Source organism: Pagrus pagrus (genome assembly GCF_965226575.1).
Source record: "Pagrus pagrus genome assembly, chromosome: 18".
Taxonomy (NCBI): Eukaryota; Metazoa; Chordata; class Actinopteri; order Spariformes; family Sparidae; genus Pagrus; species Pagrus pagrus.
Genome location: NC_140202.1, coordinates 1,953,924 through 1,976,730, shown reverse-complemented (window position 1 = coordinate 1,976,730; position 22,807 = coordinate 1,953,924). Strand labels below are relative to the sequence as shown.

At 42.0% G+C, this 22,807-nt stretch overlaps 1 protein-coding gene across 2 annotated transcripts in view; it reads left to right on the top strand.

Moving 5' to 3' along the window:
- rab3gap2 (RAB3 GTPase activating protein subunit 2 (non-catalytic)) overlaps window positions 1–22,776 on the top strand; it is a 28,043-nt gene extending 5,267 nt beyond the window's left edge. The window contains exons 10-35 of one of the 2 annotated variants that reach the window (XM_084381782.1): window positions 5,866–6,014; window positions 6,600–6,679; window positions 7,129–7,221; window positions 7,331–7,470; window positions 7,857–8,052; window positions 8,288–8,431; window positions 9,480–9,562; window positions 9,650–9,714; window positions 9,823–9,913; window positions 10,104–10,225; window positions 10,403–10,613; window positions 11,913–12,010; window positions 12,487–12,595; window positions 12,710–12,870; window positions 13,561–13,735; window positions 13,918–14,097; window positions 14,344–14,450; window positions 15,095–15,161; window positions 15,329–15,399; window positions 15,498–15,533; window positions 15,694–15,768; window positions 16,462–16,677; window positions 16,888–16,977; window positions 17,082–17,306; window positions 17,440–17,604; window positions 22,044–22,776. In XM_084381782.1, coding sequence (XP_084237908.1) covers window positions 5,866–6,014; window positions 6,600–6,679; window positions 7,129–7,221; window positions 7,331–7,470; window positions 7,857–8,052; window positions 8,288–8,431; window positions 9,480–9,562; window positions 9,650–9,714; window positions 9,823–9,913; window positions 10,104–10,225; window positions 10,403–10,613; window positions 11,913–12,010; window positions 12,487–12,595; window positions 12,710–12,870; window positions 13,561–13,735; window positions 13,918–14,097; window positions 14,344–14,450; window positions 15,095–15,161; window positions 15,329–15,399; window positions 15,498–15,533; window positions 15,694–15,768; window positions 16,462–16,677; window positions 16,888–16,977; window positions 17,082–17,306; window positions 17,440–17,604; window positions 22,044–22,196 — 3,302 coding nt within the window. In that variant the 3' untranslated portion in view covers window positions 22,197–22,776. Of the gene's footprint in view, window positions 1–5,865; window positions 6,015–6,599; window positions 6,680–7,128; window positions 7,222–7,330; window positions 7,471–7,856; window positions 8,053–8,287; window positions 8,432–9,479; window positions 9,563–9,649; window positions 9,715–9,822; window positions 9,914–10,103; window positions 10,226–10,402; window positions 10,614–11,912; window positions 12,011–12,486; window positions 12,596–12,709; window positions 12,871–13,560; window positions 13,736–13,917; window positions 14,098–14,343; window positions 14,451–15,094; window positions 15,162–15,328; window positions 15,400–15,497; window positions 15,534–15,693; window positions 15,823–16,461; window positions 16,678–16,887; window positions 16,978–17,081; window positions 17,307–17,439; window positions 17,605–22,043 lie in introns of both variants that reach the window. The other variant, XM_084381781.1, reaches the window with a different exon arrangement.
- Window positions 22,777–22,807: the final 31 nt, after the last annotated feature.

Here is a 22,807-nt window from a genome sequence, read left to right as displayed (position 1 = left end):
GTTCTTCTCAAAAAGTCGCCAAATCTGCTGGGTCAAAAATATACATACAACAACCTGAACAATCAATGAAGGTGATTATAGAAAGTTGTTTCAATCAGATTTGCTTTGTGGCATGGCCTCTTAACTTCTTCGGAGTGATTATGCTTGATAACAGCTGATGACTTTTCTGGGTTCATTTTAATAGGGCTTGCCTGATACACCCATTAGACCCAGCCACCAGCACTATAATGGGGAAATGTAAGGAGCTCAGCATTGATCTTGAAAAAGCACATTATTGATTTGAGCAAGTCAGGAAAGTCACTTGGAGCCATTTCAAAGCAGTTACAGGTCCCAAGATCAACTGTGGAAAAACTGTTTGTAAGTATAAAGTGCATGGCACAGTTTGTTTGTGTCACTGCCATGATCAGAAAGAAAACACAAACTATCACCTGCTGCTGACAGAAGATTGGTCTGGATTGTCAAGAGTCAACCAAAAACCCCAAAAGGCAAGTCTGCAGTGAATTAGAAGCTCCTGGAAGACAGGTGTCAGTGTCCACAGTCACACGTGTCTTGCATCGCCATGGGCTGAGAGGCTGCCTTGCAAGAAAGAAGCCCTTGCTCCAAACGTAGCGCCTTAGCTTGACAGAAGTTTGCTGCTGATCACATGGACAAAGAACGAACCTTCTGGAAGAAAACTCTGTAGTCAGAGGAAACAAAAATGTAGTTGTTTGGCTACAATGACCAGCAATATGTTTGGAAGAGAGAAGGGGAGGCCTTTAAGAACACCATACCTACTGTCAAGCATGGTGGTGGTAGTATTATGTTGTGGGGCTGTTTTGCTGCCAGTGGATCTGGTGCTTTTGATGAAAATAAATGGAATAATGAAGAAGGAGGATTATCTCAGATTTTTTCGCGAAAACCTAAAATCATCAGCCATAAGATTGGTCTTGGTTGTGGTTGGGTGTTCCAACAGGACAATTATCCCAAACAAACATCAGAAGTGGTAAAGGAATGGCTAAATCAGGCTGGAATTGAGGTTTTGGAATGGCCTTCCCAAAGTCCTGACTTGAACCCGATCGTGAACATGTGGACTGTGCTGAAGAAACAAGACCATGCCGGGAAGCCAACAAATTTAGTTTACTTCACTGATTCTGTCAAGAAGAGTAATTAAACATTCAGCCAGAGGACTACCAGAAGTGTGTGGATGGCTGTCCAATTGAGGTGAAAATGGCCATGGGACATTTAATCAAATATTAGAATTACTTTATGTATATTTTTGACCCACTACATTTTCAAAAAACCTTTAATAAATTCATTATTGAACCAAACTTAATTAATGTTTTTGGTGATACAAATGTATGCAAACTTTAGAGTTGTGGAAATCATTGGAATCTCAAACCTTCCATGATATACAAGTTCTTTACAAATGTATGCAAACTTTTGACCACAAACCCCCCCCCAGTGACTGGGGGGGAAGTCCCCCAGTCCCCCAGGGGAAGTCACTGGGGCCCCAGTGACTTCATACCAGTGCTTCATACCAGTACCCCCATACCGGGCAAGGTGCTCTTTGCCTGTAGCTGCCAATTCATAGGATCATCTTTAACTGCTCGTAGTCTGGTCCCTTCCCTGAGACCAATTTGCCTTGGGAGACCCTACCAGGAGCTAATGCCCCGGACAACATAGCTCCCGGGATCACAGGGACACACAAACCCCTCCACCATGGTACGGTGGTGATTCTTCGGAGGGGGTTTTGTTATTGGACTTCTGTGCTAGTCATGGATTGGCCATAATGAACACCATGTTCAAGCATAGGGTGGCTCATAATTGTACCTGGTACCAGGCCACCTTAGGCCAAAGGTCGATGATAGACTTTGTGGTCATATCATCGGACCTTCGGCTGTTTGTCTTGGACACTCGGGTGAAGATAGGAGCGGAAATGTCAACTGATCACCACCTGGTGGTGAGTTGGATCAGGTGGCAGGGGAGGCTGCCGGACAGACCTGGGAAACCCAAACGAGTGTAGTGAGGTTGAACTGGGAACGTCTGGCGGACGTCTTCAACTCCCACCTCCGGAAGAACTTTTCGCTCATCCCGGGGGTAGGGCTGTGCGATATGACGATATATATCGTAGTGCGATATAAAAATGTCTACTGTAGGATATAACCCTCTGTTGTTTATATCGTAATTTTAATGTGTAGGCTACTTGTTTAGCACTGTTGCTACACTAACGTTAACGTACACTATGGTTGTGATTTAATACGCCGTGTAAAGCACAACTCAACATCAGAATGACCGTTGGATATCCAAATTTTGAGTTCAAAACAAGTTCATTGTATGAAGGCGATGTAACTGCAGCAACGCTACTGCTTTGTGGTAGCATTTTTACGTCATCCGCAAGGACTCTTTTACGGCACCGGTCGCCCAGGAGTAAACAGAAAGCAGCATGGCGGAGACGGAGGAGAGCGCAATGGAAGACGAAAATAACGTTACTAGTTACGTTACATCAGATGCGGATACAGAAGCAGAACCCAGCCGCGGGGCCTAATGGCTGTCCTACCCAGTAAAAGATCGTTATTTTTTTATATTTACGTAAAAGCTTGGAATAGTTTTTGTTATCAAATTCTTATTTGTTGTGACAGTCCTGCAAAAAGTCACGAATAAAAGGAGAAAGTGCCATTCATCTGCCTTTAATTCATGTGGTTATCAAAAATAGTGCTGGGATGTGATTGATTTGAATATATATATGTATATATATATATATATATATACAGTACAGACCAAAAGTTTGGACACACCTTCTCATTCAAAGAGTTTTCTTTATTTTCATGACTATGAAAATTGTAGATTCACACTGAAGGCATCAAAACTATTAATTAACACATGTGGAATTATATACTTAACAAAAAAGTGTGAAACAACTGAAAATATGTCTTATATTCTAGGTTCTTCAAAGTAGCCACCTTTTGCTTTGATTACTGCTTCGCACACTCTTGGCATTCTCTTGATGAGCTTCAAGAGGTAGTCACCTGAAATGGTCTTCCAACAGTCTTGAAGGAGTTCCCAGAGATGCTTAGCACTTGTTGGCCCTTTTGCCTTCACTCTGCGGTCCAGCTCACCCCAAACCATCTCGATTGGGTTCAGGTCCGGTGACTGTGGAGGCCAGGTCATCTGGCGCAGCACCCCATCACTCTCCTTCTTGGTCAAATAGCCCTTACACAGCCTGGAGGTGTGTTTGGGGTCATTGTCCTGTTGAAAAATAAATGATGGTCCAACTAAACGCAAACCGGATGGAATAGCATGCCACTGCAAGATGCTGTGGTAGCCATGCTGGTTCAGTATGCCTTCAATTTTGAATAAATCCCCAACAGTGTCACCAGCAAAGCACCCCCACACCATCACACCTCCTCCTCCATGCTTCACGGTGGGAACCAGGCATGTAGAGTCCATCCGTTCACCCTTTCTGCGTCGCACAAAGACACGGTGGTTGGAACCAAAGATCTCAAATTTGGACTCATCAGACCAAAGCACAGATTTCCACTGGTCTAATGTCCATTCCTTGTGTTCTTTAGCCCAAACAAGTCTCTTCTGCTTGTTGCCTGTCCTTAGCAGTGGTTTCCTAGCAGCTATTCTACCATGAAGGCCTGATTCACACAGTCTCCTCTTAACAGTTGTTCTAGAGATGTGTCTGCTGCTAGAACTCTGTGTGGCATTGACCTGGTCTCTAATCTGAGCTGCTGTTAACCTGCGATTTCTGAGGCTGGTGACTCGGATGAACTTATCCTCCGCAGCAGAGGTGACTCTTGGTCTTCCTTTCCTGGGGCGGTCCTCATGTGAGCCAGTTTCTTTGTAGCGCTTGATGGTTTTTGCGACTGCACTTGGGGACACTTTCAAAGTTTTCCCAATTTTTCGGACTGACTGACCTTCATTTCTTAAAGTAATGATGGCCACTCGTTTTTCTTTACTTAGCTGCTTTTTTCTTGCCATAATACAGATTCTAACAGTCTATTCAGTAGGACTATCAGCTGTGTATCCACCTGACTTCTGCACAACACAACTGATGGTCCCAACCCCATTCATAAGGCAAGAAATCCCACTTATTAAACCTGACAGGGCATACCTGTGAAGTGAAAACCATTTCAGGTGACTACCTCTTGAAGCTCATCAAGGGAATGCAGAGTGTGTGCAAAGCAGTAATCAGAGCAAAAGGTGGCTACTTTGAAGAAACTAGAATATAAGGCATATTTTCAGTTGTTTTACACTTTTTTGTTAAGTACATATTTCCACATGTGTTAATTCATAGTTTTGATGCCTTCAGTGTGAATCTACAATGTCAATAGTCATGAAAAGAAAGGAAACTCATTGAATGAGAAGGTGTGTCCAAACTTTTGGTCTGTACTGTATATATATATAATTCTAAGAAAAAATACTATATCGGGATATATATCGTTATCGGGATATTAAATTAGCTATATCAATATATAAAATTTTGTCTATATCGCACAGCACTACCCGGTGGAGACTGGGGACATGGAATCCGAATGGACCATGTTCAGATCCTCCATTGTAGAGGCGGCCGCTAAGAGCTGTGGTCAGACGGTCATTGGTGCCAGTCGGGGCAGCAACCCAAGGATCTTTGGTGGACACAAGCAGTGAAGGAGGCCGTCAAGCTGAAGAAGGAGGCCTTTCGGGCTTGGCTGGCCGAGGGGTCTCCTGAAACAGCAGACTGGTACCGGGAGGCCAGGGGGGCTGCAGCTTTGGCGGTCGCTAAAGCAAAAACCCGGGTGTGGGAGGAGTTCGGTGAGGCTATGGAGAAGGACTTTCGGTTGGCCTAAGGGAAGTTCTGGCAAACCATCCGGCGACTCAGAAAAGGGAAGCGGGCCTCAGCCCAGGCTGTTTTCAGTCAGGGAGGGGACCTGCTGAACCGGACTGGGGATATCGTCGGGCGGTGGAAGGAACACTTTGAGGACCTCCTGAACCCAGCTAACACATCCTCTGTAACTGAGGCAGAGTCTGAAGACTCGTCCATATCCCTGGCAGAGGTCACTGAGGTAGTCAAGAAGCTCCCCAGCGGCAAGGCGCCAGGGATGGATGAGATTTGCCCCAAGATGCTGAAGGCTCTGGACATTGTTGGGCTGTCATGGCTGACACGTCTTTTCAGTGTTGCGTGGAGGTCAGGGACGGTACCTCTGGAGTGGCAGACCGGGGTGGTGGTTCCCATTTTCAAAAAGGGGGACCGGAGGGTGTGCTCCAATTATCGGGGTATCAAACTGCTCAGCCTCCCTGGGAAAGTAGGGTAGTGACCGAAAGAACGAGATCGTGGCTACAAGCGGCCAAAATGAGTTTTTTCCATAGGGTGGCTGGGCTCAGCTTTAGGGATAGGGTGAGAAGCTCAGACATCCGGAGGGAGCTCTGAGTAGAGCCACTGCTCCTTCGCGTCGAGAGGAGCCAGTTGAGGTGGTTCGGGCATCTGATTAGGATGTCTCCTGGGCGCCTCCCCTTGGAGGTTTTCCGGGCACGTCCACCTGGGAGGAGACCCCAGGGCAGACCCAGAACCCTCTGGAGAGATTACATATCTCATCTGGCCTGGGAACGCCTCGGGATCCTCCCAGAGGAGCTGGAATTGTGTTGCTGGGGAGAAGGAGGTCTGGAGCTCCCAACTGAGCCTGCTGCCACTGCAACCCGACCCCAGATAAGCGGAGGAAGATGAATGAAAAGATGAATGAACTTTAGACCACGACTGTATGTGTGCACTACAGTGAATAAAACATCTCATGCAGTGGAAGAGATGGTGTTATTTAGAATAAAATGCCGAATTAATGTTTTTTCTATCACAGCAGAGTACATCTCTGTTCATCCCTGTTCTCTCTTCATCTCTCCTGCTGTTAGGCATTATGACGCTGTGTGTGTTTGACCAGATGAGGAATGCATCTATCTTGGGGGGATTTAATGCTTCAGTCAAGGGCAGCCCCCCTGCCATGTGCCAGTATGTGACTGTGGGAGGTGGGCCGTACACAGGCTTTTACTATGCTGTAGAGGTGAGTGAGTGAGAGAGAGATGGAGCAAGTCAAGCTATTTATTTCTGATAAGAATTTTTTCCAAGCAAAAATGCTGTCACGATATCAGATATTCACTACATGGTTATCATGATCACACGTATTCATGACAATGATATTATCATGATATCTAGAAATAAAAAAAATAAAAAATGCTATCAGTTGAATATAACTTCTACTTTTTTTTGTGTTTTGTGTCTTTTTTGGCAAATAAATTGTAACTCAAAATGAGTCTAGGGAGGTGGAGAGAAAGTCTGTAAGCATTATTGTACAAAAGCAAACAATTACACTTAATGAATAGTGAAATGGCACCTAGATGAACTGACAAAGAAAATATCCACATGGCATAACATCGGCACTGGATTATCTATACAGTATTATCATATGTGTATTATCCACACAAGAATGGTATTTCTTCACAGTTATTGTCAGTACCAGTATATTGCAACACCCCTAGTACAAGTGGTGATAATGACATCCAAAGGACGATGCAAAGACAAGTGTGTAAATTAATGCTTTTTTGAGATTCAATTCAGCTGTTTGTTGTGCCTCTCTGTCTTTGTTCAGGGAAGCTCCCAACCTCTCCTCTCTCATGTGGCTCTGGCTGTGGCCAGTAAACTCACCTCAGCTCTCTTCAGTGCTGCCAGGTGTGTATGTGTGTGTAAAACCAAGCTTCCGTATTTTTATAAGCAACATTATCTGCATTGATTAATAGTAGTTTTAGCAAAACTTACAGCAATTTTTTTAACGACAAACGGGGTTGTCTGGTGTTTCAGTGCATCTGTGATTTTGTTTCCTGCAGCACTGTTGACAATCATCTGCTGCTTCAACAGCACAAAGCAGCCCAATCAATACTTTGAATTATCGCTTGTTCTCTTCTCAATGCCAGCTTAATCCATAGAGAAGGGTAGTTTGCTTTCATCGTCCGAGTCTCCTTTCACTCTTTTCCTAGTGTATCTCAAGTGTATGTTGTCTGTCACCTCCTCTCCTGTATAACCTTTTCTTTTACTCTTCTTTACATCACGTTATTCTTGCTCACTCTCTTTCTTACTATTTTTCACTGTGTCATCACTCTCTCTTGCTGTGTTCCTCTCAGTGGATGGTTAGGTTGGAACAAAAACAAGAGTGAAGAGGAGGCTGTTCAGAAACACAAGCCCAAGGTGGAGGCTGCAACACCGTTGGGGATCAGGTACCAATCTTGATATCTCAGCACAAATATCCCCTGTTGTCTCCTATTGATATTGGCAGCGTGAAGCTTGTTTCATCATCCTCACTCTCAAATCTGACCTCTCCTATAGATTTGGTCTCCCAGACTCACGGCGCCACGGCGAGTCCATCTGTCTGTCCCCCTGCAACACGCTGGCTGGAGTTACAGACGACTTTGGTCGAGTCACACTGCTGGACTTGGCCAGGGGCATTTGCATTCGCATGTGGAAAGGTGAGGATAAAGTAGAGAGAAAAGACTAAAAAGTGATTAAAATAGAGTTGTTTTTGTTTTTTATTCTATACTATTCTATACTGAATAGGTTAAAAGCGGAGCCCTGCCAAGATATACAGCTTTTATATCCTTCTTGTATATTTCCTTTCTCTTCTCTCTGTTGAGAGATGAGAGAGATGAGAGTGACACACACGCACACTGTATATACTGTATATATAATTGATGTAAATCAATCTTGGTGTTGTGTTTGTGTTGTTATTTGTTGTGTTCTGTCCAAGTGTTTGGACATATGCTTTGGCAAAATTGTTGTTAAACTTTCATGCCAATAAAGCCCCCTTTGAATTTGAATTTGAATTTGAATTTGAATTTGATTAATTTAATTGCAGGTTACCGAGATGCTCAGTTGGGTTGGCTGCAGGTTCCAGAGGAGCGAGGCGATCGGGAGTTCTCCCCGTCCTCTGCCCTCCCTAGACGCCATGCTCTGTTCCTGGTTATCTACGCCCCACGTAGGGGAATCCTGGAGGTTTGGGCGATGCAGCAGGGGCCTCGAGTCGGAGCCTTCACAGTGGGCAAACACTGCAGGTATAAACAATGCAAATAAAATGAAGATGTTAACTTTTACTTACAGCTGTTCCTCACAAAAAAACAGCACCTGTGCGTCCTCATATTTAGCAAACAATAGAAGCATATAGACAAACTGGAGAATAGCACACAGTAATGTATATTTAAAAACAACGATTAAATGATTAATTTTTGTTATAACCAGTGTGTGTGTGTGTGTGTGTGTGTGTGTGTGTGTGCGCGCGCGCGCTTACAGGTTGCTTTATGCGGGCTACCGTCTGATGGGGGTGAATAGTGTGACCAGTCAGGGGTGGCAGCTCCACACCCAGCAGGTGTGTCTGCTGGATCCCATCACGGGAGCATTGAGGACAGTTAACATCCCCTTCCACCTGGCTCTCAGGTTGGTACACAGACAGAAAGACACACACACACACACACACACACACATGCATAGTAACCTCAAAGATCATGCAAATCAGCATGTTTTATCTCACTTATTTAAGCCATACAAAAAACAATTACTCAGTTAGTGTTTTTGTAGGGATTGTTGCAGATTTCTGCACACACACTAAATGCTCAAGAATGTTAAAGGTCCCATTTTATAGAAATTAAGATTTCCTGTCTTTTCTGAGACAATGCTAGGTACTGTATAAATACTGTGAGTATCAAAATTGTTGAGTCCGAAGTGACCAGGAAATGGGCCAGATGGGTCCTGGTACTTGGTCCAACACTTAACCAAATCATAGTCTTAAGTATAGGCTGGAATCAAGAAATACGCTCGAAGAAGATCACTGGAGAGGTGCAGAGTCTGGTACAAAGGAGTTTACTGGGTTCTACAAGGCAGCAACACCAACAAACAGTGAGTTAGGTCCCAGGAGCAAACTAAACAAGTTCTCTCCGCACTCCTGCTTTTATGCTGAAGGGTCTCCACCAATTTCTTAAACACCCGCCCCTGAGGGCCAATTCTAATGGTGGATGACATCGCCCGATTTTTTTCTGTGGCCCTTGTTATTGGTTGACCTTTCTTTCGTATCCAATGCCTACCTCCATTAGCTTTGTACATTGAGTGTCTGATTAGCTAAGCTGTAAAGGTACCGTCGGTACCACTCTGTGTGCACTCTGGATACATGTTTCTTTTCTCTTATAATAATATAAATAATAGATAATAATAGAGTTTTACACTACAAAATCAATAGAGAAATGCACACAACTTGGATTTAGGAAATGCATCTTTGAAAGAGCTGTCAGCTGTTCTGTAATGTTGTGATGTCATAACTACACAGTTACCACCCTCAGCCACGCCACAAGGAAATTTAACTGCAACTGCACTGGTTATCATTTACTTTTACAGCCAAGGTTTTCAACCAGAGGGATACCTTGTCCCCAGTCAAGCTATTAAAGATAGCAATCCATCCAAACCCCATTGTTCTGTGTTGTCTTCATTTCAGTGACAAGAAGAGCGAGCGAGCCAAAGATATACACCTGTTAAAGAGACTGACTACTCTACTCAGGAGCAGAGAGGTGGAGCCTGGTAAGAGATACAAGAGCAAAAGTGTATGAGATGAGAGAGGTGTGAATCTGTGTATTCCTGTTTGTTTTTATCCATCTTTTCTTTCAGATATTTTGGAGAGTGAAGCTAAAAGTGTGCTGCTGGACATCAAACACCCTGCCATTAAGAAGCAGGTTTGACCAAAAATATAGTACAAATGACCTAACAATAACAGAGAGGCAAATTATCTTCAGCAATAACAGCCACATTTGTAAGTGCAATCTTTTTACACTTCCTTTTAGGCATTGGAGTCTCTGCTGTCAAATAAGAATCCTCCTGTTTCTTGTCTCACTAACATCACATGCTCCTTATATGACACTCTGAAGCAACAAGGTAAATTACCAGTTTATTATTAAGAAGAAAACAGATTGTTCTGTTCTAAGATGTCATAATAAGTGTCATGAACTGATTTCAAAATAATTTGCTTAGGTAAATGCCTGAAATGTAAAATGATACACATGTACATATCGTACATGGTAAGACACCAGTGGTCTTTATTTATGCATTTGTATTTGTGCATTAGACCCCGAGGAAGTGGATGATGCATTACTTCAGTTCTGCTCCTCACAGCTGAAACTGCTTCAGCTCTATACTGACATCCAGAACCTGCACTCTGCTGCAGACACAGAGACCTACTCAACAAATGTGAGATGAAACACACGTACACATACAGAAAACTTGTTAAGGTTACTCTCATAAGCATTTTTCCAAGTAATAGTAATGAGGTTTGTGGTAAAGCCACCAATTGGGTCAGTGTTGTTGCTTGCTCTTTATTGTTCCTCAGAACGCCACGATCAACACTCATGTGTTTTCACCCTGCAGGACTCCCTCGAAGGCATAGAGGAGGAACTGTCCCGTGTTGGTCCCACCATGCAACGCTACTCCCAGCTCACCTCGAGACCAAGTGTTTCCTTTGCCCAGGACTCGCCTGACTCACCACTGCCTGCCCAAGCCTTTCTCTCCCAGATGGAGTGCACCGAGGAGGGGGAGTTGAGGGTGATCCGTGGGTCTGAAACTGAATGGAATCAGTTAGGTATGGCAACGTTACATGCTTTGACCTTTACACAGTAACTGTGATGAATACCATGACACAGTAAAAAATGAAAGACATTGGCCGCGTTTCCCAGATTCGTTAAGAAGCTCTTAAGTGCTAAGATCTTCTTAGGAGCGCTCTTAAGAACGCTGTGAAAGAAGGATGCGTTTCCCAGAGTCGCTCTTAGCTTAAGAAGATCTTTCACTAAGAAGGAAATGTAAGATCGAGCTGACCCACTCTTAACAGCCTTCTTAGTGACCGAATGCTCAGTGATCAAGCGCGTCAGGGAAATTTATATCATCCACTTTGCGAAATAATAAAACAATGCTCAGTGTTGAAATGCGCTCATAGCTGCGGACCATTGGCGCATTAAAAAAATAAGAAAATGGTAGATGAAAAAAAAACTTTTTATTGAATTACACATTTAAGTTTATAGTACGGTAAGTTTATAGTACTACACATGAAAAAACAACAACCCTGTGGCATTTCACAGATATCAAGGGAACGGATGTATTAAACTCAGCTGAAGCTCATCCAGAGAGGCTTCACCTGCTACTCTACAGTATATAAATGCGTTGTCAAAGTCCGCGCGTGTGAGAAACGCACAGCACATTCTCGCTGTGAACCATCAGCGTCGCCGTGCGCGAAGCTAGAGTTTACATAAATGCATACGTGCGTCAGCACTTCTCTCCACTGGACGTGCTGTCAGACCGGGCTGCCCAGGCAAAGTACCAGCTGCTCCGTGCGGAGATGTGACGGCCGTTGGATCTCTTTGCCTGGACAGCCCGGTCTGACAGCACACACACTTATGCACTGATAAAGAGGTGGGTGATCGATTTGCCTGGCATCGATTGATTCAGCACAGCAGCAGCGCGGTGGACAGCTCCCACTAAGAGCTTCTTAAGAAGCTTCTTTGGCTTGATCTTAAGGTTCTCCTAAGAAGGCAGTTAAGAACGCGTCTGGGAAACACCCGTATCTTAGTGCCCCTTCTTAGCCGAACCCTTCTTAAGAGCGTTCTTAAGTCCTTAAGAACGATCGAATCTGGGAAACGCGGCCATTATCTGTAGCATTTTATTAATCTCAGTATGGCACATCAAATTAATTGATACCTGTGGGGCAGTGCCAGTTTTTTAGCTGCAGATGTAATGCTGCTGGTAGGATTTACACAATGAGGACTGTGAAGGAGAAAGGAAACGCAAACAAACATTTCATATACAGAAATTTCAGTGACATCAGACATAAAGGGAGTACATCACACCAATCCAGATTGAGTACTCTGCTTTTGTGTGTCCTCTGCAGGGAACTGTATGTTCTGGGGTTGTCTGTGTGGAAAAAGCCCACTCCATAAAGTGTGTGACACTCTACAGCAGGCTGGCATCAGTCCACAGCAGCTACTGGTAAGATGGAGGAGAAGACTGATTTATGGAATGGGTTGAAAATGTCTAGAGGGGAATAAGAAATTAAACAGCTGATACATTGTCACAAATTGGCAGACAGATGTCATAATATATGGAAGTTATTAAGATATGTAGTTTTCATTTCATATTAAAAATTCTTCTGTCGATCAGTGTTTCCTAAAATCATCTTCAAGATGCCATCCTCAAATGTCTTGTTTTGTCCACAACCCAAATATATTCAGTTTCCTGTCATAGAGGAGTAAAAAAAAATATTTGCATTTAACAAGCTGGAATCAGAGAATTTTGACTTTCCTTTTTTTAGAAAATTACTCAAACTGATTAAATGATAAGCGAAATAGTTGGCTTTTTATAGCTGACAACTAATCAATTAATTGCAGCTTTAGTTTTTATTTGTGCCATCTTTCTAATTTTTTTTTTTCTAATGTTGCATTTTAACCCCCTTCTCCGCCTTTCAGTCTCTGTTGTTAAGTGTGTGGTTGCAAAGAGAGAAGGAGGTGCTACAGAAACCAGAAGAAACTGTCAGAAACTTACACACACTACTCATCGCCCTCAGCAACATGAAAGGTACATGTGTGTGTCCAGTGTGTGCTGACTTGTTGCCTAAGTGTCTGTCAACTCATCACCGGTTGTGAAAAGGGATGAGAGGAGTTACCACTTCTTTTTCTTCCTGCCCTTTAGGTGCAGTTGAGGAGTCATGGGACACCCAGTCTGTCTCCCCCTGGTGGCAGCAAGTTCGCAGCACGTGCATCCAGTCCCATAATGCTGCTGCTGCACTGCTGGCTGCCTTTGTTGCCCACCGTGCTGTCAAGGCTAGCATCACAAGCCGGGCTGACAGCAAGGTAGAAAAATCTCACGTGCACACACACATATACACACAGTCAGCAGCAAGGGCCATGGAAAAAGAGATTATGAAGAACATGAATTGTTTTAATCTTGGGGTAGACTTTGAAGCAAGATGTGTCATTTTATGAGTTGTTGAAGCAAGGAGGTGATACTCCCCTACCTTCTTTACAAACTGATAAAGTTCAAATAAAATGCTATGGACTGTTCTAGCTGTGATGTCACAATTGGGCATACAGATGATTTTACATCAAAAGTTGTAATAATTTCTACTGAAACCAGCTGTTTTGGGTCACCCAGACTTTATAACTTTTATTCAGTACATGTCATAGATTATATATATAAAAGAATTCATGTGAAAACTTCTATAGCTGTACTTTAAATACTTTTGTAGTTATGAATATTTGAAGTTTGGCCCTCAAAGCTAAATTTCATCACTTTTGTGAATCTTTGTATATGTATTCTAAACCTCACCAATTACTTATTTTTCACTGGTTTTAACTTTGTCTGGAACATCCAAAAGACCCCAAGGATAAAGTAGTTATCAAAATTTGCCACATGAAATTTGAGAATACCTCACTTTAAAGTTACAGTACTACAGCAATACAACTCTTCCTCTACCAGTCATAATGTCAGCCACTTACAGCACAGTCATGACTCAGCCTATTTTCTGTTCTTGTATGACACAGTTGCAGTCAGAGTGGGAGGCGGTGTCCCTTGAGCTGGAGCAGTGGGTGGTGTGTGTGCGCCAGCTAGAGGATGTGTTGGTGCTGCAGACTCTGCTGTTGGTGCCTCCTCCTCAGGGAGCAGCAGGGGGTGCTGCAGCACAGTGCTCCATCAAAACACTGCTGGAGGGAGGCACAGGTAATGCTCAGCAAAAAGACATTTTTAGATTATGTTTTTTTTTCTAAATGAGCTTAAAGTCTTTCACTTTCTTCTTGTATTTGTTTCTTTCTTTGAGTATCTATATTGTGGTTGTGGCTAAATGAGACAGAATCTCATTCTTTGTCTTTGTCATTGTTTTCATTTTACGTCTATCTATGAAGGTGGCATCGCCGACAGTGTCTCCAAGTGGGTGTTCAGGCAAAACTTGGCCCCTGAGCGGCTGAAGGAAATCCTCCAAAATAAAGAAGACAACGAGGCAGATGACAAACTAGAGCAGAAGGCTCAAGAAGAACTAAAGGAGCAGGAGGGGAAGAGCCAGGAGGACACGGACAGGACAGCAGGTCAGGACTAAGGAATATGTAGTTGCAGGAAGGAAGTCAAGAACTGACTCAAAATGCTGGATAAAATCACACGTCAGCTCTCATGTTTAAGAGCTTTAACAGCACCTTTTATTCTTGTTAGTAATCTGTAGATTAACACAGCAATACTTGAGCAATGTAATGACTGCTGCAGTGTACACTATTTGATATAACCTCTTTACCCTCAACGCTCAAAATTAAATCCACATTGTCCACTGTGTTTTCCAGAGCTGTTGGTAGCAGTGTGCCAGCGGTTCCCACACTCCCTCTCACCTGACTTGCTCTTCGCCCACTGCTGCTGGGAATATGTAGTGCAGTGGAACAAAGACCCAGAGGTAAACATTCACTCATCGTATACAAACATAGATAGATATTTTCTGCGTTTTTGGCAAGTAGAGTTGTGTTTAAAAGTGTTAAAAACCCCAGGACATATAGAACCAAACAAACTCTCTCTCTGTGCTATGTGCATTAATAATAATAATGATAATAAATAAGCAAAGATATTCTAACATTGTGAGTATTTTTTCAGCACTATATTCATTTGAAAGGCCATGGAAGATGTGTTTTTGAACTCCCCAAACACAGAAATTTAATTTCCTCAAACTATAATGAACCTACTTGATACTTTTATACTCATGCCACAGATGTGACACATGCTGCAAAACTTGCAACCTCTGTAGCATCACTGCTATGTGCAAAGAGTTACATACAGCACTGATATTTATTTTAGCCTATATAATTTTTTATTAAAATGTACATGTTGTGCAGGTGTATATTTTCAAACAGGGATTGCATTTTTTTAATCAAAGCCAGATGTGATTTTTGGTCCATATCGCCCAGCCCTAGTGTATATTACTACTACTTTCAAAGACACAGGCAGGCAAGGAACAGCACATTTTCAAATATCCAAGAAAAAGGATAACACAGAAACGGTGGCATTTGTTCCTAAATCTGAACTCACACCTGCTTCTCTTCTCAGGAGGGTCGACACTTGTGCTGGGCTGTGGAACATTTGAGGCTGGTCTCCAGTCCACATATCCAATTAGGTGAGGGGCTCGGTTTTTATATGATAATATGTCAAATCTACTGTACATCATAATATGTTGTGGAAAAGGGTGTACATTTCTTCAGATATGTGTAAAATACCAGCTCAGATATGTCAGATATGAAAAGTGTCTTTTCACCGGACTTTCTCATTGCACCTTCTTCACAGGTATTTGTACAATGATGTGGAGTACATTCATCGTCAAGCGGCTGTCAGCAGCAGCCTACCTCATGGAGAAGGTAAGTCATGCACTGACAGTACATTGTCCACCTGAGAGAAGGCATTGTTGTCTGTGAGGCAATACAGTGCATAAACTGTTTATGCTTATCTTTTCTAGGTGGGGAAAGCACCTAAAGATCGCTTATGTCGACGGGTAAGTATTTGTTTTGGTATAAATTCTAAAACATCATCGTTGATACAAATATATGATGGCAGCTTTGATATATTAGAGGTTTAATATAATTTTTAAATGTAAACTACTGCAAATAAAGTATTAAGCTGCATATATTAAGGACATGCGTTCATGTGTGCAGGATGTTGGGATGGGAGACAAAGCTATGACGTCTTTCCTTGGCTGCTGTGTCCAGCTGCTGCAGATCCTTATGGAGGTGACTGGAGTATTGGTTAAAAATCAGTGCCCTTTATCTTTTATAAATTACCATGTAAGTAAAGACATTTCATAAAAAAGCATGGAGAAACAGATCACTACTAGCACCACCACTACTAACTACACCAATGCTTGATATGCATCTGATTTATTAGCTAGTTAGCTTTCTTAAAGATCCCCTCCTGTTTTTAGGACAGAAAAATACAAAATAGTTCAGCTAATAGTTAACACCTTGTTAAAATTCTTAAAATTACACATCTTCATTCTCCCTCATTGAAAAAAGTATAGAAAATGTCATTTTAAAAGTTTAACTGGTAGACGTAACATATCCTACTTAACTGAGAAAGACACTTCTCAGTGTTTCCACAAGGTGTAACGTGCATACTGGACCACAATAGACTACCTTTCTCATTGTGATGTCACAAAGCCTGCTGGTATGGAGACTGAGATTTAAAGTGAGCACAGAAACTTTCCTTCAAACTCTGTGCATACATCATTCTACACAGTGAAGCTTAAACATTTCAACTGAAGTAAGAACAAGCCAAACACAGTTGACTATAGGGTGACTATCTGCATGTGCTGTGTTCTGAACTCTACTGTGTCAACTGTGAATTAAACTGTGAGTTGTGAATAAGTTCTTTAGAAGCACACAACCCTTTGTCCTTATTGTCTCCTCTGTTACTTTTTCATGTAGGCGGACTCTGCAGTGGAGGAGGTTTCTGCTCCAGAGCTGTCTGTGGAGGAGGTGTGGTGTGGGGCAGAGGGCCCTGCATCCATAGCTGAACTTGCCCTGGAGCAGAGAGGCGTGCACTATCCCCTGGTGCAACACCACTGCCTGTTAGCCTCCCTGCTACATGCTGCTATGACCTTCAGTCTAAAGGTCAAACCACTCAGCCTGTTTGACAGCAAGGTGAGGAGACTGACTGACAAACACATGCACATTTTAGAGCTGTTGTTATCATAAAAAATACATTTTATCAGAATCAGAATTCCTTTATTTGTATTTGTATTTTGTTAGAAATATTTGTGTGGTCTTTTAGTCTTTTTAGTCTGTAGTATTTATGCATATTTTGTAGTCAGAAAAAATATTTTTGCACCAACATGTGTGTGTTCATTCCAGGGTAAGAATGCTTTCTTCAGAGATCTCACAACCATCCAGCTGATGCCCAGTGGAGACATGGACCCAGGCCTGGTCTCACTACGACAAGAGGTGAGAGGTGGACTATTGTAGGTTTCAACATTCTTCTCATTCTATTGCCTCTTCACTCTCTATACCTGTTGTCTCATCTTTATGTCATATCTACTCCATTGCAGTTCCTCCTCAGGGTGCTGACCAGCTGGGTGCAGGCTATTGATGATTTCTCCAGCTCAACCTCAGGCACAAGTTCCCCACCTGTCCCCTCTTGTGGCCCAAAGGCTGACTGGTGGCCCTCCTTGAGTCTGGAGCTGGGTTCCCTGCTGCAGGTCAACCCAGACATCCTGAGACGGCACATCGTCTGCGAGCTCTACAACCAGGGCCTGGACCTCCGGGCTGAAGAGGTGATAGGGGAACTTTCTTTGTAGGAGACAGTAGCTAAAACTTGGATGCCACTACTTTTCTTAAAGTCATACAATCAAATGTTCTGCTCTGACATTTCATATTAAATGTGGGGATTCACATCTTCTCACCCAGGTGATGTTAGAGGTGGAAGATAAGGACGTACTGGGCTCCCAGCTGCTGGTGCTGACTGGCCAGAGACTGAGCTACTCACTGCTCCACAGCCAGAGCCAGACGCAGGCTGCCATGGAGCTGCTGGCTCGCCTGCCCCCCACCCTCTGCACATGGCTCAAGGCTATGGTGAGAGACAAAAACTATGTCATCTTATACACTAGAGACATTTCAGTCACAGGTTCATATGAGACTAGATGCTCTTTTCCATAATGCGTTTTATACCCAGCATTTTCCATTCAGTTCAACCCTTGTCTTCCTGTATTTACAGAGATCCCCTGCACCACAAATCCTATAAACAATAACATTACTGTCTGCAGGAGCTGGCAGACTGCTGAAAAACCTTACCAGTTTTTCCAGAGTCATTTTTTAAATAATAACTAGACAGGGAGAGGTGACAGGTTCGATCTGAAATGGACCCATGGAAAAAACTATCCAAACTGGATGTGCATATTCATTTTTAAAAATGACCCAACACAATCAGACTCAATCTGAACAGACCCATACACAGTGTTTATGCCTCTGCACTCCGGTTATAGCTGTGGCCAGAGGTATTACAATTTTGAGTTGTCGAAAACAAGAAGGCTTCCCATTGAAATATGAACAAATATGTTTATCAAACAGAGCAATTAGAAAGAAAGGCATATCTCTAATGTTAGCCTGGTAATGTCTGCAGTAGAAATTAGTAAAGGTCCCGGACACTGTCTGAGAAAATGCGGTGAAAATAATGTCCTAAGAGCAAATGTAAAGTCAAAGAAGGTAATGTCAAGAAGAAGTTGTTAACCTTCTTCAAACACTGTTTAATAGAAACAAATGTTTATTTTTACCAAACTGTAAAACATTCTGTAGCCAACAATATTCAAACCAGTTTAATATCTGTTAGTCATATTCCAAAAATACTTACAGCCGATACTGAGAATGCTCTGATCCTTTCATATCCACACAAACGCAAATGACAGTGCCTGGCCCAGCCGGCTCAAACGTGTGTCCCCAGTGAACATACTTAGTGTGCTCTCTTATGCAAAGGTGGAGGTAACATGTACATGTACGTCGCTTCCGAACACAGACCAAACGGATCAAAATCATCAATCATCTCATAGAATTAAAGGCTGATATACGTTTTAAAACAAGAGACCCACCTACTGTAACAAACTCGGAACTACAATATCTTAGATTCAAACAATTTGGTAAAATATTCTCATCCACACTCAACAGTAAACAGTAAACTGATCCACAGAGAAGATTTATCATCATCAACGCATCTATTTACCAAACAACATTCACACTTGCTAATATTTATGGCCACAACAATGACGACCCATTCTTTTTTCAAAATTTCTTCTCTTTACTATGTAACTCAACAAATCATAAAAGCCAGAGATTTGAATACTGTCATCAACCCCACAACTGACCGCTCTAGTACATCTGGTAATTCAAGACACTGGCGCTCAACTGAAATAATAAAACAGTACATGAATGACTGTGGATGTGGCGATAGTTGGAGAATGAGAAACCCATCATCCAGAGAATATTCATATTTTCCTCTCTCCACCAATCTTCCTCCAGAATTGATTTCTTTCTGTAAGCAACTCACTCACCAACACATCCAAGATTACACAATTCATCTAATCATGATCGGTGATCACGCTCCAGTACCCTTGTCGGTAAAAACTGAAGCGCATGTCAAGTCTCCCACAAGATGGTGTTTCAATACATCACTCTAAGATCCAGATTTCAAGTCACTCTAGGGAATGCAGAATTCTTGTCACCATTATTCTACAAAGTAACTACAGAAATCATACCCACCCACATGAACACCGCTGCAATGACACTACTATTAAAACCAAATAAAGACCCAACCCACCCTTCCAGTAATTGCCCCCTCAAAATTATTACAAAAACACCCTGCTACTTATCCACCCAGATCAGACAGGTTTAATCAAATCCAGACATGCTTCAGATAACATCCGCAGACTCTTCAATTTAATCAACATATCACAACAAAAACAAAACAAAACCATACTTGTATCATTAGACACAGAAAAAGCATTCGACAAAGTAAACTGGACCTTTTTATTTAGCACCCTCCATAAGTTTGGTTTTGTCGTTCATCCAGTGGATAAAAACACTGTACACTTCACCTAGGTCCACAGTAATCACAGGACCACCTCACCGAGCTTCACACTTCACCAGGGAACCAGACAAGGATAAAGTTAGCCTATATGCAGATGATTTATTATTACACTTGCAAAACCCCTCTACGTCACTAAAAGAAATGTTCAAAATCATTGCCGGCTTCTCTACAATCTCACACTAAACAATGAACTGGACCAAATCCACTATTCTACCCTTGACCGAAGATGCCTGGGACTCTGCAGCCCAAGACTCACCCTCCCACTTCACACTGGCAATATCAAATATTTAGGCACTAATATTTCCTCCAGGCTGTCAGAACTATGCAATCTAAATTACAACTTACTCTCATTGGACGTATCGCAACAGTTAAAATAAAAACTTTACCACCGATTAATTATTTATTCTCACTGCTCCCCATTACTCCCACTGACAAATGGTTCAAAACACCAACTTCACTAACAACTCAATTTTACTTGAAAAACAAAAAAAACGAGAATCTCACTTTCAACATTACCAAATGCTAAGTCACAAGGTGGCCTCGAAGCACCAAATGTTCTTTACTACTTTCTGTCAATAATAATATTTATTCAAATGGACTCAAAAGGAAAAAGACAACAACAGATGGCTAGATTTAGAGCAAAATCAGTGTAAAACCACTTCACTTGCAGACCTCCCCTTCCTACCACAGTCGATCAAGAAACAGGACGACTGTAAGAACATCACTATCTCCTCAGCTCTGGCAGCCTGGTGGAAAAAACATAAAATCACCAACTCATCACTGGCGCTATGTAGATACACCCCAATTTGCCAGCTACACAAGACCCCCCTTTACTTTTCATCACGGCCATAAAAGGGAATCCCTCACCTGCATCACCTATTCCAAAACAACCAATTCATATCATGCAACACACTAATCCAGAAGTACAAGGTTGGGAGAGACCAGTTTCTCCACTACCAACAATTAAAATCCATAATCAAATCTAAAATTAACATAACCAACAGTACACTACAACCTTCTCAGTGAAGTGAAGAGATTAGGGAAATTACAAACTCATAAAAAATAATCTCAAAACTTTATACATTTATATCCCTGTCAGATATCTCCATAACACTTCCATTCACAAAATGGGAAAAGGTCTTGGCTCTGCCTCCCAACCCTGACTTCTGGATACAAATGAATAAAAACATCTTCTCCATGACCACTTACACAAATTTACAACTTATACAATATAAAACTATCTACAGAACGCACATCACCCGGGGGAAAATGTTTAAAATGGGATTGGCAAACAGATATCTGTTCACAATGCACTTTGGGTAGCACAGACGATTATTATTTTCATGCCACTTGGGCCTGCCAACCAGTTCACTCATTCTGCATAGCAGTCATTGAAAAACTGTCAACTATCTTACCATATCAGCCATTACACATACACCATGATTATTATTATTATATATTTTTTTCTTGTTTCCTGAGACACACGCACACCTACATTACACATTCACCCAGCAACATACTTATCTTTCCTTCTATCTCTCCCCTCCCCGTTTTCCTACTAATGTAGAGCTAATCAAATATCCACCCTCATTATTATGTATATAATATAATTATGATTGTTGAAATATTGTGATGTTATATAAATATATAGTTTTATATATATATATATATATATATATATATGTATGTGTGTGTGTGTGTGTGTGTGTGTGTGTGTGTGTGTGTATATATATGTGTGTGTGTGTATATATATATATATATATATATATATATATATATATATATACTCTTCCCACCACTCAGAAGCCATATTCCAGACTGCACACATTAATACATGACACTGCCACTCATACAAATATCACCCAAAACATACTTTAACACATACTGTCACTATAGTCACTCCTTCTGCACACTAACTACATTATGTCTGTTTGTTATTGTCTGTATTTTCTGACCATCATTTACCATTTTGTCTTCCTCAATGTTGTTTAAGGTTTTTTTTTTTTTGCTTTTGTCGTTCTGCACTCATTTGTTTGTAAACTTTATCACCAATATCTTCAAAGGGCCAATACAGGGCCATTCAGAGGGTTTCCACGACCACAGTAATGAACAAACATGGTGTCTTTCTAGGAATGTGAACTGCTCTACCTACTGCACAGAAGGAAGAGAAAAAGAAATAGACAATGAGATTGTCATAAATATGCCAATGCATATGGACATGTTGAGTGTGACAAAGTGGAAGTGAACCCAAAATGCTGCTCTCTTGTTTTTTTATGCTTTAGAGCCTGCAGGCTGCAACGCTCAGACACAGTTGTGTTGCATTACGTTCTTTAAATATTGATATCACCTAATTGGGGGTTGTACAGTTACAGTTATGTACTGAAAGGCCTAACTGCCTGTTTGTAATGTACATAATTTGTTTTGTGTGCTGCAGGACCCCAGTGAGCTGCGGTGCCCCCTGGTCCCCCTGCCGCAGACCAGCAGGTTGGTCGGCCGTCTGATTGAAATCCTCCCAGAGAACCACGCCCAGTACAGTCTGGCCCTGCACCTGCTGGAGGCTGTGGAGGCCCTCACCACTGAGGACTGACCCTGAGAAGGAGAGGATGGTTGAGGCACCACAGTGAACAGATGATAAACTGCCTTCTTGCCCCTTTTCATCATTATCAAGGAGGTTTTATGTTGTTTTTCATTTCATGTTAATATGATTAATTCATCCTCACAACTTTGTTGTTGAAGGCAGTGATATACAGAGTGGATATGATAGGCTTTTAACTTTTTTTAATCCATGATTTTTTCATACATGCAACATAAATTGTGTTATGAAGAGTATTGAGGGTTGGATATGTTTGAGATGGATATTAAGGAATGGGGCATGTCTTTTCTTTGTCACCTCACCCTCAGTTCAGTCTGATTAATGTTAAAAATGACATGTCAGTGTGTGGATGTCCTGTGTGCCATATGAAAGTTCTGTTTGACATTTCTCCTCCCCGCTCATGGTCAAGAGATGTATCATAAAAAAGAAAAGGACCTTATTTTTTATTTATATATGCAGACAATATTGTACTAGCTGTGCCTGTACACCTCCTATTCTGTAGTCCCATGTCCAGCCGCTCCCACTGGGCTCATCCAATGCAGAATAAAGAGGTTTCTCAGAAACATAGATATTATTTCTGTTGACATAATGCGGTCTTATTGGTT